Source organism: Falco biarmicus, chromosome 2 (assembly GCF_023638135.1).
Source record: "Falco biarmicus isolate bFalBia1 chromosome 2, bFalBia1.pri, whole genome shotgun sequence".
Classification (NCBI taxonomy): Eukaryota; Metazoa; Chordata; class Aves; order Falconiformes; family Falconidae; genus Falco; species Falco biarmicus.
Window position 1 is genome coordinate 8,244,668 of NC_079289.1, and position 15,657 is coordinate 8,260,324.

At 39.2% G+C, this 15,657-nt stretch overlaps 1 protein-coding gene across 21 annotated transcripts in view; it reads left to right on the top strand.

The window, feature by feature from the left end:
- Positions 1-15,657, top strand: part of DLG2 (discs large MAGUK scaffold protein 2) — a 1,040,391-nt gene that overhangs the window by 765,905 nt on the left and 258,829 nt on the right. For 17 of the 21 annotated variants that reach the window (XM_056327218.1, XM_056327222.1, XM_056327223.1 and 14 more), the window contains one exon: positions 2,294-2,449. The exons of the other annotated variants lie outside the window; for them this stretch is intronic. In XM_056327218.1, the coding sequence (XP_056183193.1) occupies positions 2,294-2,449 (156 nt within the window). The remainder of the gene's footprint in view (positions 1-2,293; positions 2,450-15,657) is intronic. 21 annotated transcript variants of the gene reach the window in all.

Sequence of the window (15,657 nt, forward strand, 5' to 3'; positions counted from 1 at the left end):
CTTGGTCCTATTTTCTGTTACCTTACCATCCAGCAAGACTGAAGGGAGTGAAAAATACTAAATGTTTTAAAATTTGCTGGACTTCACAAGACATGTTGTTAGGGCTCTGTGTTTATATTTGAAAGACTAATTTGTTCTCAATATCTAGGTAGATGTTGAATGTTTACCTTCGTTTTGCTTTTGGAAGCAGTTTGTAACTGTCAATTAGCAGAGCGATACCTCATATCTGTCCATCTCTGTGGCATGATTTGTGTCTCAGCACAAGGTTGGATGGTCAGTCACTGATGACTCAGTGTAGTTTGAGCATTCAATATCCAAGGGGTAGCGACAATTTCATGTCATCTACCGCTCAGTGAAGACAAGTAACTTGAATATAGGAAGCTAGCAAGTTGTTCATGGACTGGTGAGTGTTTTAAGCTATGGAAAAATCTACAGGTTTTATTCATCTTCCTGCACTGGGGCAGTATTTCTTTAATTTTCATAGAAGGTATCATTTCTATTTGATATATGTATTTGTTCTTTAATATACTGCCTAAAAGCAAAAGTGATTTCTAAGGGAATAAAAGGCATTGTTGGTCTGAAGTTGAATAATAGAAGTGGGTTTTTTTTCCTCTGGATTTCTTTTGTATTGAAAGCAGCAATTTATTTACTAAATAAATCATTAAATCCAACCCTCTGAAACAAGTGTGAAATATGCTGATAGAAAAGAATTGCTACCTTAAACATTTTTAAAGGGATTTTACTAAATACTTGACAGACTGTTTTATAGCCAAACGAGTGACAGCTTTTCTGTTTTGATATTTGGTAATCTTAAATTGCCATTTTTTTAACGGTAAAGTTTTCCCTGGGAAAGTCAGGCACAGAGAGTTCTCAAATAAAATGTCAGATTGCTATGAATAATGTCATTAGCATTGAGTGAGACCAATTTTTAAATAAAGCAGCTATTCCTTTTCCCCCAAAGGACAAACCCATAAGCTAACAACAAAGGAAAATGTGCTCTGTATCTGCCAGTGCCATCCACGACTAATAAATTTGGGTACCTGTGAACCTGTGTGAGGCACAGTGCAGCCACAAGAACAAAAAGAGTCCATTAACTGCTTGGCCTCTTGATATTTTCAGGCTTCTGAAATAAGATTTTCATCTAGTTAATACTGTATTGCTGTGATTAAAGACAGTGTCATGCCCTGGATCTTCTGGCAGAAGTGAGGATCTGACAGCAGTTGGTTCTTGGCAGTCTTTTAGAACAGAAATGTCTGGAAATTATAAGTCAGGTTTCACTCTGCCAGTCGTCCCAGAGGTGTCTGCTGGGGCCAACACAGTTGTTGAAGTTGCATGATGGGAAATGTGCTATGTATGTGGTGCGTTTTGTTTGAAAACTGTTTGCTGGTCGTCTCCTGTGGATCCCTGGCTGGTTGGTACTAAAGGCTGCATCCCCTTCTCCCCTCTACCCAGGCGGCTTCCTGGGAGGTTTATGGTAAGTATTGCCTCTCCCAAGTGGTTGGCCTCTAGGCAGCAGGAGAAAAATTGTCATTGTCAGATTTAGGATCCTATTCTTTACATCCAGCTTTACAGACTGCTGTCTGTAATTTGGAGCAGCAGTGCAAGTGTGATTGCAGTAGCGTCAACGAGGTTAGCAGTTTGAGACGTGGTCTGCATAATCAGACTTTGAAGGTTAAATCTGAAAAGAGAGCAAAGAACTCTAGAAATGAGATTAATTGCTTACACAGTTTGCTACCATCATTGTTATTATAGGACATGGCTCACTTTGACCACAGCTCTACTTGCAAAGCCCCAGCTCATCAGGGCAGGAGTATGTTGTATTTCATGTACTTCATCTTTCTTAAATTAATGGGTAAAAAATGCCTCTTTTCAGGTAATAAGCATCATATTTTCTCCTATGCAATGCCTGAAATTAAGATCACAGAAAGCTGTGCAGAAGCAAAGTTAGATCAAAAAAGAAAACAAAAAAAACCAGAGTATGTGGGGAAATTCACCAGTGAAGTTTGAAGATAAGATATTCCCTTTCAGTGCCACACTTCCCATTAAGCCAGTTTTATGGCCCACTTATATTATGTGTATCTTTATATGCAGTTGTTTGTATGCCATAATACTATGTTATCAAATTCTAATGTTTCCTTTAACAGCACGCTTTACTTGTCAGAAAAGTCCTACTGAGAAGGTCTCGACAAATTTGCTATGCATGCTTTTAAAATGATTAAAATTTTAAATTTTTCTCTATATTCTCAGCCACTAATACGCACCTGATCTTTTACTCTTGTCTCTGTATCACCAGGCCTCCTGAACCTGTTTACAGCACTGTGAACAAACTGTGTGATAAACCACCTTCTCCTAGGCACTATTCCCCTGTCGAGTGTGACAAAAGCTTCCTTCTTACAGCTCCCTATCCCCACTACCACGTAGGCCTGCTCCCTGACTCTGAGATCACCAGGTACTGCATGCGCTTCTTCCTCACCTCCTTCATTAGAGTGCATGAACATCACTGATTTAATCTCATAGTTTGCATTTTCACAGTAGATCTTCTTTTTCTACAGCTTGTGCTTGTTTTTAACCATGCTTTCACATCCGCACCACTGGAAGATATATGCTACCTTGGTATATAATTTTGGTCATCCAAAATCCAGTGATGAACACAGGCAATGTTTTGATCCATTGGAATGGTGCTCTACAATAGATTACATAAGGTGTATCACATTTTACAACCGAGTTCAGTGTTTGTTTCCTGTGAGGATGGAAAAGGATTAAGACTTCACTGAAAGCTGTAGTCATTTGGTTTGATTCAGTCATTTTATTTCTGTGTTGTGCATACTTTGTTCACTGAGCATCTTCAGGTTTATAGAGTGGCTGCCTAAGCCGTTCAGAGAAATTGAGCAAAAAATAATCACTTCCTTCATCAAGCTGTGTTTGAGAATACATCTAAAATTTAGCACTCCCTAGGCCAGCTGTGCTCTGAGAGGACAGTTAGTAAAACCTAAAATGATGAACATTTCCATAACTGAAGTAATAGGAGATGTTTCTATAAAATATTGGCAATTATTGCCTCCTGAGAAATATTTAATAAAAACATACTATCGAAAACTGTATGTTAGTATAACCCAACTGTCCTTCTATAGTCTGCTAGGAAAGTAGTAAACTATTTGCAAACATGACTTGGGAGATAGAGGAAGAGTTAGGCATGAGTTTTCAAGACGTCGAGTGCTTCCTTTGTCAGGAAAAAAACTTTCATCTTCTATATTCTAGAGCAGAATAAAAATAATTGTGTTTAGAGCTTTGATCATAGACATATTCTACAGAAAACACTTTTCAAAGAAAATAGTAATGTGGAAAGGGAAGAGCAGAAGTGTGTAAGTGGAAAGTAAAATGGATACTAATGTAAGATACATTAACAGGAAAGAAACCCCAGGGATTAGAAAAACAGCTGTGCTATGAAACAGAATGCTAAATTAAAAAACAATAAGACAAATACTAATCAAGAATGCAACAGATGTGGGAAGACCATGCAGAAGCTCTCAGTTTATTAGGATGAAAATTGTGTACCTGCCAGAATTTGTAAAAAGGTGCTTAATCAGTGGACAAAGTGATTAGTCAAGCTGTTCAGGCCAGTGCAAATTTGGTTGACAAACACTGATAAGGGTAATGTTTTACAAAGTTATAAATAACTCCAGAAGGGTGCCAGGCACTAACAGATCTATTAATAATATTTTAATTTCTATGCAAATATTGTCTTAAAGGAAATAACCAGCCAAAAAGGAGTCAAACGACTTCAGGTCTTTAGGTCCAGTGTACATGTGAGTAATTTATCTGTAAGCATCACAAGTGTTCTGTGTGTTTAGAGCCAGACAACAGAAGAGATATAAAGACTTGTATTTTTAAAATGCTCCCTTTAGAAAGCAAGGGACCAGCTTGAAATAGAAAGTTGAACAAGCAGGCTTTAGGGGATTTTGGAGCCATGGAGATGCGTATTGCGATCACTGATGATTAGATTGTGGCTTGCTAAACACAGAGATGCAATTCATTGCTAAATGGTCAATCTCTATAGACTGTCAGGAGGTGGGCTGGGGGGAAAGGGTGAATCTGTTAAAGCTGCTTCCTGCAGACCAGTTACACAGATGCCAATAATCGATGGAGCCCTGGAGTGCTCATGTAACTAGGCTATTTTGCCACCTGAAGATATAATTCTCTACATTCTTTTGCTTTATTGTGTGATGGACTGAATATTTGATGACCTGATGTCAGGACTTAAAAAGCTGGGGTTTGTTCTACTGAGTATCAGTTAACAGTTCTCTTTAAAAACAAGGTTTCATTTCTTTTCATTCTACCTTGATGTAAAATGGAGCTTTAGTTCCTGTGTATTTAATCAGCTTGTTTATTTCAACAGTCCAACAAAAATGACAAAAAGAACACAAAAGATAAGAAAAGACACAACTCACGGTTAAATGCTCTGCACTGTGCTCTGCTACATGCTGTGGTAGAGGCAACTGATTGCTATAATTTATCCTTCCTTCCCACTGTGAAAGAACATTCAGATGGAAAATATGACAGTTTTCAATGTTCTCAAATACTGTCATCTTTTCCACAGGACTCTTTGAATAGCTGACCATGGAGGAAGACATTTGAAATAATATTTCAGCAAATGCCTTTAGTGAGGAAAGTGATAGCTTTCCAACATATACATGATCTGATTTCAAAATGGACTCAGTATTCACACTTGGAGAACAGTTTTTAGAAAAGCATTAATCCCATTTTAACCCTAATCCAAGTGGCTATTTTTGCAGAACTGTTCTTTGTATGCAGTCCTAAAATGTCACAAAGGAGATGTGTCTCAGGGCTGTATCGTGTCGAATATTTGGAAGAATTAATCCATAAAAAGACCTTGTTTTAAATCCACAGCTGTGATACCACCATCTCTATTGGAAGTTGTACTACAAAAAAATCTTCCAAATATTGACCAGGTATGTGGAAAGGTCTCCCTTTACTCACCTGAATTCCTCAAAGCCTTATTCCTCCTCATTATATACTTCCATGATCTCCAGTCAAATATAAAAAGATGTCTCCCTGGCTTCCTGCAGTCTTCCTAGAAAACGTTTTTCATCTGAATTTGTCAGCCTCAGGTTTGGGGAGGAAGGGACAGGGATTCTTTACTTGTTTTGGTAACTGCAGTCATTGTCGTATCTCAGTGCTCCGATATTGAGAATCTGCTGATGAACTGCAAGAAATTTGGTTTGACAAATAACTCTTCCAGAGAAAGAGGAACATGATACCATGCTCTCCCAAATGGAATGCTTGTAAGCCAGCCAATGCCTTTCAAATTGCTGCTCCAGATAATTTGTCAGCTACTCCTCAGATGATTGTTTTGTCAAGGCTCATTAACTTAATAGGCAAAGAGAATTCATAGGCCAAAGTCTTATTTGTCTATAATAAATTCAAGTTTATAACCCTTGCTTTTATGGTGGCCTGTTGGCTCCTGGGAGGTTGGAGGTCTAGTCCAATACACTCCCATTTTAGGATAAAAGTAATTTGGTTTTTGACTGAATTAACAGTTCGTGTGAATTGATATTAACAGGGCTATGTCAGTGTGCAACAACTGAAAATCTGTCCCGCTGATGGCAAGACCAGAGAGAGTATTTTGGAGTGGGAAGTTTTCCTCTGAGAGTAGCACGTGGATGCAGAGTGTTTATGTTCTGGCCTCTGTCATTATTGACAATTCTGTGTATAATTAGAAGATTATTGGCAGAGAAAGGAAATCGCAGCTTATAAATGTAACGCTCTTCCTATAAACACAAGACTTTGTTCCTGCATTATGTAACACAAAATGTGTTCTCAGTCTGTGCACTGAGAATTTCATTACATTCACCACTACCTAGACACACTTAAAAAAACACTTTGGTTTTGCCCAGAACTTCCCTGTCTTCACTGAAACCTCTTTGGCATTCTAGCTGCCATCATGTTTTTTGCTAAAGGGCAGCCCTGATACTGTTGGTGTCTTTTTTTTTTTTTTTTTTTTTTTTCCCCATAGGCATTTGCTTTTTTCTTGAGCCTTTGATCATGTGATTGTGTCGATATTTTTGAGTACATGTAGGGAAAGGAGCTAAGGGTAGGGTCAGACTTTGTAGTCATGGCAGAAAAGGTTGGGAACATGACTCCTCCCAAGGAAATAAAAATAAGTGGAAAATTTTGTTCATGTTTAGTCTCGCTTTTGTAAATTTGCAGATCGTCCTCATGGTGCTTGAGTGCCTGGATTGAAAGTATTTGGCTTGCTTTTTAAATCAATACATGTTTCTTGAAGCTAGACCCCAGTTCTGGCTGAGACTGTGATCTGCAGTCTCAGACAAGGTAGTTCATGATTTTATGCTTTGTTTCCTAGTCTCTAAAAGAGGTTTAACAATGATCTCATAGAGCTTCTTTGAAAACTAATTTTGTCCGGGACAAGACCATCCTATTACTAATGGCAATTTGTGTTATTTAATAACATAAATATGATTTTAAGGTATCTGATGAATTAATGACATCAGTTCTTGAGACCACTACAACTTTCTCACCAGTAGGGATTAAGGAGGGAAGGTAACAAACACACAAACAAAAGTGTGCTGGAATGTATGCAGGACATATGGGTAAGGAGACTATAATGTCCAGAATCTTAATGATTGGTGCATGATGCTGCTTCTAATGCGTGGCTGAATTCCCACAGCCCCCACATAAGTACGTGGGGGTCACTACACTCCAGTACTCCCTGCAGTCAGGCTAATGTATGTCTGCAACGCTAAGTACTACTGCCTGTGGTCGCCTCACTTAATTTTAGGGATCCCTGGGATCTCTCCGCAGGCCATGAAGGGACATCTGAGAAGGTGCTGATCGCTTTTCACTGGTCCTAGCAGGAAGTTAAGGTAACTACACTTGAAAAAGGTGTGAATGGTGGGCTTCTCTGGCACTCCCAGCTACGGTGTCCTTTCTCATCTGTTAATATCTGTACAGCCTTTTTCTTCACAATAACCTGCTGGGAGCAAGCTTATTGTCAAAATGATGCATATAACTGTACTTGTGTGTGGCTGCTTTCCAGGGACACTCTTGTCATCTTTATTGAAATTCACATTGTACAGGAGTACTTATCATCCCCTTTTTAATCCCATGTGTTTAATATGGGAATTATATCTCCCAAAACACATCTAGCCATATTTTCAGTTTTTCGAAATGCCTGGCAACTTGAAAATGGGACCTATTAAACAAGCACTAAAAAGCAATGATATTATGAAATTGAGTCTTCAACCTGCCCCACATAAACACAACCACCTTTCTTGAACTTAAAATGAACTTTTACTGTTCAGTTGTATTCATTTTCTTATTTTTTGTGAAAATATTAAATAATAATGACAAAATTGGAAAATTTTTTTTAGGGGGTGAATAGGTCTGAATCCTTAAATATTTAAAATCAGAATTGGAGTAGATCAGTACTTTTTTTCCTATTTTAACACCTTGGAATCAACTTCTATTCCCATCTGCATTTTACACAACCCAACCACGGACAGCAATGTTACATATGGTGAACTAGCACTACTAAATACCACTGGAAGGGAGGAAGTACATAACTCTTTCTGTGGATTTTTGAACAATAAAATAGGCAATACTGACGTTCAACTTATTCCATGTCAATGGAAACAAATTAATCCTATAGTCACAAAGAAAAAAACATCTTTAGAAAATAAAAGATACCTGGTTAAAATAACTCTTGATAAAGCAGCTCCCTAAACCCATAAGTTGACATTTTAAAAAATGAACAGTGTGACTTTTTGTTTTCATAACTGGCTTTATGGCATATCTATACACAAGTCTAGGCATTCAGAGGCACAGAGCATATAGCAACCCCTAAGCAAGTTAAGAGATTAAACTGGTTATCAGAGAGGGTGGCTTGAATACCAATGTTCATACTGATGGGAATTGAAGCATCTTGTTATTGTTGATTTCAGTGAGAATTAGGTATGTAAATGCTATGGCCTTCACTCACTAAACAAATCTTTAGCATTTCAAGTACTTCTTAACTCTGGCACCTAAACCTTTCTAAAAATAAACTTGAAAACCTTGAATTACCTGCACAGAATCACAGAATGGTCAAGGTTGGAAGGGACCTGGAGATCATGTAGTCCAACCCCCTGCTAAAGCATTTTCTCCTGGAGCAGGTTGCATGGGATTGTGTCCAGTCAGGTTTTGAATGTCTCCAGAGAAGGAGACACCACAGCCTCTCTGGGCAGCCTGTGCCAAGGCTCCATCACCCTCACGGTAAAGAAATTTTTCCTCGTATTCAGATGGAACTTGTTGTGTTTCAGAGTGTGCCCATTGCCCCCCATCCTGTTGCTGGGCACCACTGAAAAGAGCTTGGCCCCGTCCTCCTGACACTCACCCTTAAGGTATTTGTAAACTTTGATGAGATCCCCCCTCAGCCATCTCTCCTCCAGGCTGAACAGGCCCAGCTCTCTCAGCCTTCCCTCACCAGGGAGATGCTCCAGTCCCCTCATCATCTCTGTAGCCTCCGCTGGCCCCTCCCCAGTAGCTCCCAGTCTCTGTGGAGCTGGGGAGCCCGGCACTGGACCCAGCACTCCAGGTGCGGCCCCACCAGGGCAGAGCAGAGGGGGAGGACCCCCTCCCTCGACCTGCTGGCCACCACGCTCCTCCTGGTGCCCCCCAGGGTCCCACTGGCCCCTTGGCCACAGGGCACACCGCTGGCCCACGGGCACCTTGCTGCCCACCAGCACTCCCGGGCCCTTCCCCGCAGAGCTGCCCCCCAGCAGGTCACCCCCAGCCCCTGCTGGTGCCTGGGGCTGTCCCTCCCCAGGGGCAGGACCCTGCTCTGGCCTTTGCTGAAGGTCACTCGGTCCCTCTCCGCCGGCTCTCCGGCCTGCCCAGGCCTCGCTGGATGGCAGCGCAGCCCCTGGGGCACCAGCCGCCCCTCCCGGTGGGGTGTCACCAGCACACGTGCCGAGGGGACACCCTGGCCCTGTTCCCTCTGTTCTGTGCAGGAACACACACTGCAGTGTTTGAAAAGATGCAGACCAGATTCCTACAACTACATACTCATTATGCTTGACGGGGTTGTGCTACTTGTGAAAGCAGCTCAGAAGTGCAGTATTTTATAGTTATATATTATCAGGCAAAACAAAATCGACATCAACTGTGTTGATTAACTGCCTACAACTCAAATGCCACATCCCAGTGTAGGTTGTCCCTGCTTGTGAATCAGACTCACGGCCCAACCTTAAATTATTTAGGATCTTTTGGAAATTATACAAATTAATTGTGAATTTTCCTTATCGCTTTCATGTAACAAATTAAAAATTCTTAATTGGAAGAGTTTCCTATAATTTCTTTTTAATCCTGACTCAAGTGTTCTTTTCAAGTATATGATCCAGTCACGTAACTGTTATATTTAATGAAAGAAAAGTTGTGCTGCCGTTCAGCCTCGGCGTTCATGTTATTTTGCATCGATGAATCTCTGACCCTAATAAGCACAAACATTCCTATAGACTTTCTTACGCTCTTTCCTTTTTTTAATGAGGAGTCTTCTATTTTGGACACTATTATTAAAATTATTTGGAAGATGCACCTTTTAAAAGCTGAGAGAGGTGATTGCAGGAGAATCTTAAGCTGTAACGGCATAAAATTTCACCAGTTCAAGTGTTTAATTATTTAGTTACAGAAGCCTTTCAGGTTAAGATGGGATGCTTCAGGTTAGAGCTGTGGGCTTTATTTCCAGTTATGCTGCTGACTAATTCTCTTTAGTTGAGCAGATCACTTAATTCTATTTTCGTTGCTTTATCTATCAGTAAAATAAACATCTTGCTCAGTTATACTGAGAACAATAACTAATATAATTAAACAGAATAGAATCAAATATTTAAAAGAAAATTAGGTCTTTGTTCCATCATTTGGGAAGTGTTTCATATTTTGGGGATATATGGTTTGGTTTTCAGAGGTACTGTGCTTTTTTGTGCTACTGAGGCTCTTTTGTTCATATTCTGCACCCATGGAAATTAAACTGTATAATCTTAGCTCATAAAATGGACAGAAATATTAATTCAGTTTAGTTAAGTAGCAGTATTTTCTTTACTGTATCTTTAGAAAAGAAAAAAAAATGAGTTCTCAGTAAGAAAACATGTAAATCACTAGTATTAAAATTTCCCTGCTGTTACAATTACAAGCAGAGCTACAGAGAGACATTTGGGAACAAAGGAAAGATGTCTCCTTCCTTTCTATGCCTATAAGCAAGCTCTGAAATTCAGTCTTTAAGTCAGCCACAGGAACTGCTCCTGAAGCACCCAATGCCAGTTCCTACCTCCTTTTTACATGAATGACGAAGACGAAGACGGGAAATAGGAGCCTGGAAAGGTATCACAGGCTACTTTTAACTGGTTCCTGCCTGAGGATTTTGGCCAGGGCAATCAGTCATCCAGTATGGCGAGGGCGAGGTGGACCATGTCCCTCAAAATTGAAGTTTTGCCTGATGACTCTTTCAGAGAGCACCGTTCACCACCTAATGCTGGCTACAGCACTTACTGGCTAGATACAAAGCAGGAGAGATGCTTGAGATTAGCTCATGAAAATCCAGTCAGTTCATAGCCAAGTCTGCACAATAACTTTCTTGTTTGAAACCGTCATTTCTGAGATGCATTATTGTTTATTTTCAATATACATTAAGCACCCTCTCAAACATCTTGTTCTGGTCTCTGAAAATCCCCTTGAAACAGTTCTTCCAAATGATTGAGCACTAAAACTCCAGACACAATATTCAAATGCTTCTGAGTATTGCAAGAAATTTAAACCCACATTTTTGATATTGGTTCCATATCAGCTTCAAGTGTATTCAGGATAACTGACAAAAAAATTGACAGAATGTGTCACTCCACATGGGATTGCTACAGTAACAAGCTAATGGAGCCATTTGCTAATTCAAATCTCGTCCACAGTGATGGAAGTTAATGACAATTATTACCTGACAACTGTCTAAAGGCCAATATGAGAAATGGGTTTGGAGATTGCAGTTTCATTCCTGTGGACAAGTTTCCACATCATAAAAATCATCACTCCATCTGTCACAGTAATTGCTAGACTCTCAGCTCATCAGAAAAAGCAAGAATAGACGTAACCTGGAGAACAAATTACTGGTTTTACCCCAAGAGATAGTTATTTGAGCTGAGAAATGAAATATTACCGTGGAGACAAGGTAAACAAAGCTAGCCTGTGGCTACCTATGCTGTACCTGTTGAGTGAAGAATAATTTGCAGGGTTGTAGCTGTACTCAAAAAAGCAAGAAAGCTTACTGGTTAGAGCAAAAAGCTGGGGACTGAGAAATTTTCCAGTACTGCTGACAGCTTGTATGACCTTGGAAAATTAAGACTTTACTTCAATTTTGTCCAGTTGTGAAATATGTGATACGCATCCACAGGAACCACCAGCAGCCCACGGATTTAAAAGGTATTTCCAACGGGTGCCAACTGCATGATTTTCTGCAGTACATAAAAAATGATCATTACTACCAAGTAGAGTGATAGGAGGCATCATGGAAAACAGGTGGGGCCTCTAATTGCAGTGTAATTTGTCATGGAAATGCAAAAGAACTATAAGAGTAATAATGAACCTTCTCGCAGCCCTGGGCCAGTCTTGTTTTACACTACAGTTATCCCACCGGAGTAACATAGTGCTGACTCAGGTCCCCAGTTTATTTTGTGTTTAATTATCACCATTTATTACTGTTGACAAAAACCCTAGATGTAGATACTTGCAAATATGTCCTTTTCTGCTGGTTTTGCCAAGTCAGGTAAGGTCTGACTTTGAACAGGGTATGTCTAAAAATATGCTTGTGATAGAGAAATCAGGAGGCAGCACTCAGCTGAGTCTGCGCTAGACCAGTGATACCGCAAGCCTGTTGGAGGACACTGTTGTGGAAGGTGCTGCAAAACTGAATGAGCTGGTCAGACTAGATCCTCATCTCATGTAGCCTCTGATTTCACAGCACTTTACTGCTGCTGTCCAAAAAGTATAAAATACTCATTCATGGAATAGTCAGACACACATCAATACTATCATTAAAGAAACCTCCTGACATGATGGGATCCACCTCCTAGATCTGCGCTAAAATTTCGACATGTTTTTGTTTTCCTTTTGAGATTTCTGCTCCCCCCCCCAACACACACACTATCAGAACGGACCCGTACCTTTATGGGTCTATGAGGATAATAATAATTTCCCATGGTAAAGGGAAAACTGATTTCAGTAGCCACAGGCTAAAACATTGGGATCAGATTCTTCTGCCACTTCACTGTTTTTAAAAGGACATGCAGCCATCATTAGGAAAAATGTAACCAAATGGTTATATATTTCTCATGTTACTGCAGAAATATTTCTTGATCAGTACTCATTATATTTCCTATTTCAAAAAAGAATTTGTTGCTTTTTGAAAATATTGACTATATAATTGGAACCATCTGTCTGCGGAGACTTTAGTGTGATACAAGTAGTGATAATCATAACCCCCAAAACTTTAAGACGCTTATTTATATTTGAGTTGGACTGAAGTCTCAACATAACTTTGGGATATTGTTGTATGTTGTTCCCTGATTCAGTCTGGTAACGCAAATATTACAAAGGGGTTTATGAAAATGGGGAAAATAGCAGAGAAAAAAAAAACAAACAAAAAAAAAACAACTGTGGGAAACACACTCTCCTTTATGTATATAGTACTTTTATGTATGTAAATACAGTTAGTGAGATGTTTTTAAATACAACCTGGACTTTGAATAAATACTGTCCTTATTTTAGGTTAAGCTTTCGTTTTGGTGTGAAGCACTGCTGAACTTGTTTTCTTAAGGACTTAAATTCATTTTCATGTACATATAGCTATAAACATTTGTAATACATGAGACACAGAAGACATGGAATAACGTTTTTAAAAAATACTGATTCACTAGCCTAGTGAGAAAATTGGCTGTTGTAAAATGCAAGATGAGCTTTCAGATAATCTCATCAGTCAAAGTCCAACTGACTTCCAATAAAATAGAGATTTGGAAGTACCTAAATTACATTTGAAAGTGAAATATGAACTACTAAAGAAATACGAGCCAGAGGTATATATACAAGAATATCTGCTTAAATTCCATAGTTTGGCACATGGTTGCTTTGCAAACCATGACACTTTCACTCTGTATCTCAGTTTGTATATTGAATTTTCCATCTCTTCACCTCTCAGGCAGAAAGTAGTCTGAGTAGATTTAGATTAGTTAGATCTCTTTACCTGCCCCCTTCAAATTCCTAATGAAAGCAATTTCACTCCAGTTGATTTGTCTTGGTATTTTCTCAATTCCCTATTTGGTGTGAGATATAGTAGCTCAGTCCTTCAGGAAGGATATTTTAAAGCGATTACTGTGTTTTGAGTGGCTGGAGGTGCTATGTGCTTGGCCACCAAAATTGTTTGGTGATTACTTAAAAATGGTTTGTTTGGTTCCCTTTTCTTTTCTTGTAGACTTAACTTCCAATGGTGTAACCCGCAGTGAGATCTAAATATGACTTCAGATCTTTAAAATTTCTCTTAGAGCTTTCACTTCAGTTCAGGATACACATGAGGAGTTGGAAGGATAATTTATGTTATCCCAGCGGACTGGGGTTATGCCTAATGGCAGTCAGTTTCTCTTCCCACTCCATAGTTTCTTTGGTGAATTTGCATAAACTCTATAATCTTTTCATGAGTTAGTTCAGTGTTTTAAAAGTGTGTTTGTCTGTAGGAAATTAGAAACCCTGACTATACAGAAAGACAGAAATGCTTAAGAATATTGATTCATTACAGGGAGCTGTTCAGACATGTTCTAGTGTGCAGCTCTAAAGCTGTAGAGCTCACCTTGCATCCAAAATTTTCCCAAAATGTGATTTTAAAAAACCCACAAAGCAACAAATGAAAGCTCTTCTGGAATTGCTGATTATCAATATCCCCACAAGAGAGGGTGCCTTTCCTGCTGCTACCTTGGGACCTGAACCAAAATCCGTTGGAGCTTGGAAATACTGGCACTTCGTTTTGTAAATGAAAAAGCGAAGGGGGAAGATTTAAAGTTAAAATGTTGACAATGTGAGTTATAGAGTTACTGTGCTTCACCATAGTTTCTTAAGCGTCAGAGCATTTATACTGGATTGATTTGAGAAGTAGTACTCAAATCTATCCATGGGGGATGGGGGGGGAGGAATGCAGGAAAGGGAGGGCATAAAGAGGGATACGTAATTTTTGTTCACTAATACAAGAGAAATGCAAACCCCTGAACTTCTGTTTTTGATAGGAAACATTGACAAAGGCAAGACAAGAAAGAAAAAACTGCCATTGATAAAACATAAGTATGTATGCAGTGGTATTCAGTGTCAATTTGCAGTAGTAGGACAAATTGACATAGGAGTTCATCACAGGCCATAGTTATTATGAGCTGCTTATCAATAAATATGAAGTCACTGGGAGACATTTTTACTGTTTTGCTAAGAAAGAAAAGAAAAAAGCCCACACATTAGGTATTCAGAAAGGGTTACAAGCTCTAAACATCCCTGAATTTTGTGGAAGTCTAGTTATGCAACTGACCTTTTTGGGTTGAACCTAAATTTAGCTAAGTTGTCATTGTAAATTTGCATGCAGCATTTTTAAATGTTTTGGGATCTTAAACAATTTATTCTTTAAAAGGTTTTTATTTCATTTTTAAAGAATAGCACTGGAAGAAGCTAGCTTATCTGATTTTTTTTTAAATAATGCTTGTAGTGCATAAAACTGCAACTGTTACTGCATAAAAAGCAAGGTCAGTGGAAGTGACAAGACAGTAAAATACTTCTTTTGTAGCTGACAGAGGGAAGGAGAGGATTTAGTTTGACTTTCAATTAAAATTTCAATATTGTTAAGGAAACACTGGAACAGAAACATTACAAACCCCAGAGAGATGCAGTTAGTTTCTTTTTCTAGAGTATTTCCAAAGTCCACGTAGAAAATGCATCATTCCACAGCTAATTGGAGTTGCTTACAGTATCTTTGGAGAATCATTATAGTTCTTGCTTTTATGCTGTTGAAATCACTACACTGATGAAGTGGGGGCAGGGGAAAGAATTAACTACAATGTGAGCGTACACTTGTATATGTTCTTGCACGTCACAAATTACTCGTGATTTGATTACACTGCTTTCTAACATCTGAATTCTGAATAGCAATGACTGTATCCTTAAGAAGAGCTTTCCTAAAAAGCAGGCTGAGACCATCATAGTAAATTACCCTGTTTTGAGAGACATAGCATTAGCGTGCACACCTGAAATGTACTGAAGCCCAGATGGGGGAGTACACAGTGGGGAAACTAAATGTCACTTGCTAGTACTCAGTGGTAGTAGAATGCATCTGCAGAAAGCAGTGCAAGACCATTCAGATACTTCTGAGCTGGTTCTAGACAAGTTAGGTTAGCTGATGAAGCAGTCTAACCTGCTTCCAGTAAATGCCCGCCTTGATTGTTGACTTGGGAATAATCAGCAATATGTATAGACAGTTCAGCTGCTGATCTAATGAAGACAGCATAAACTGTAATCAGAACTGTTAGCCCCTTCAGGGTACAGTGACTAAGAATTGCAGGTAGGAGGACTTATGTAGTA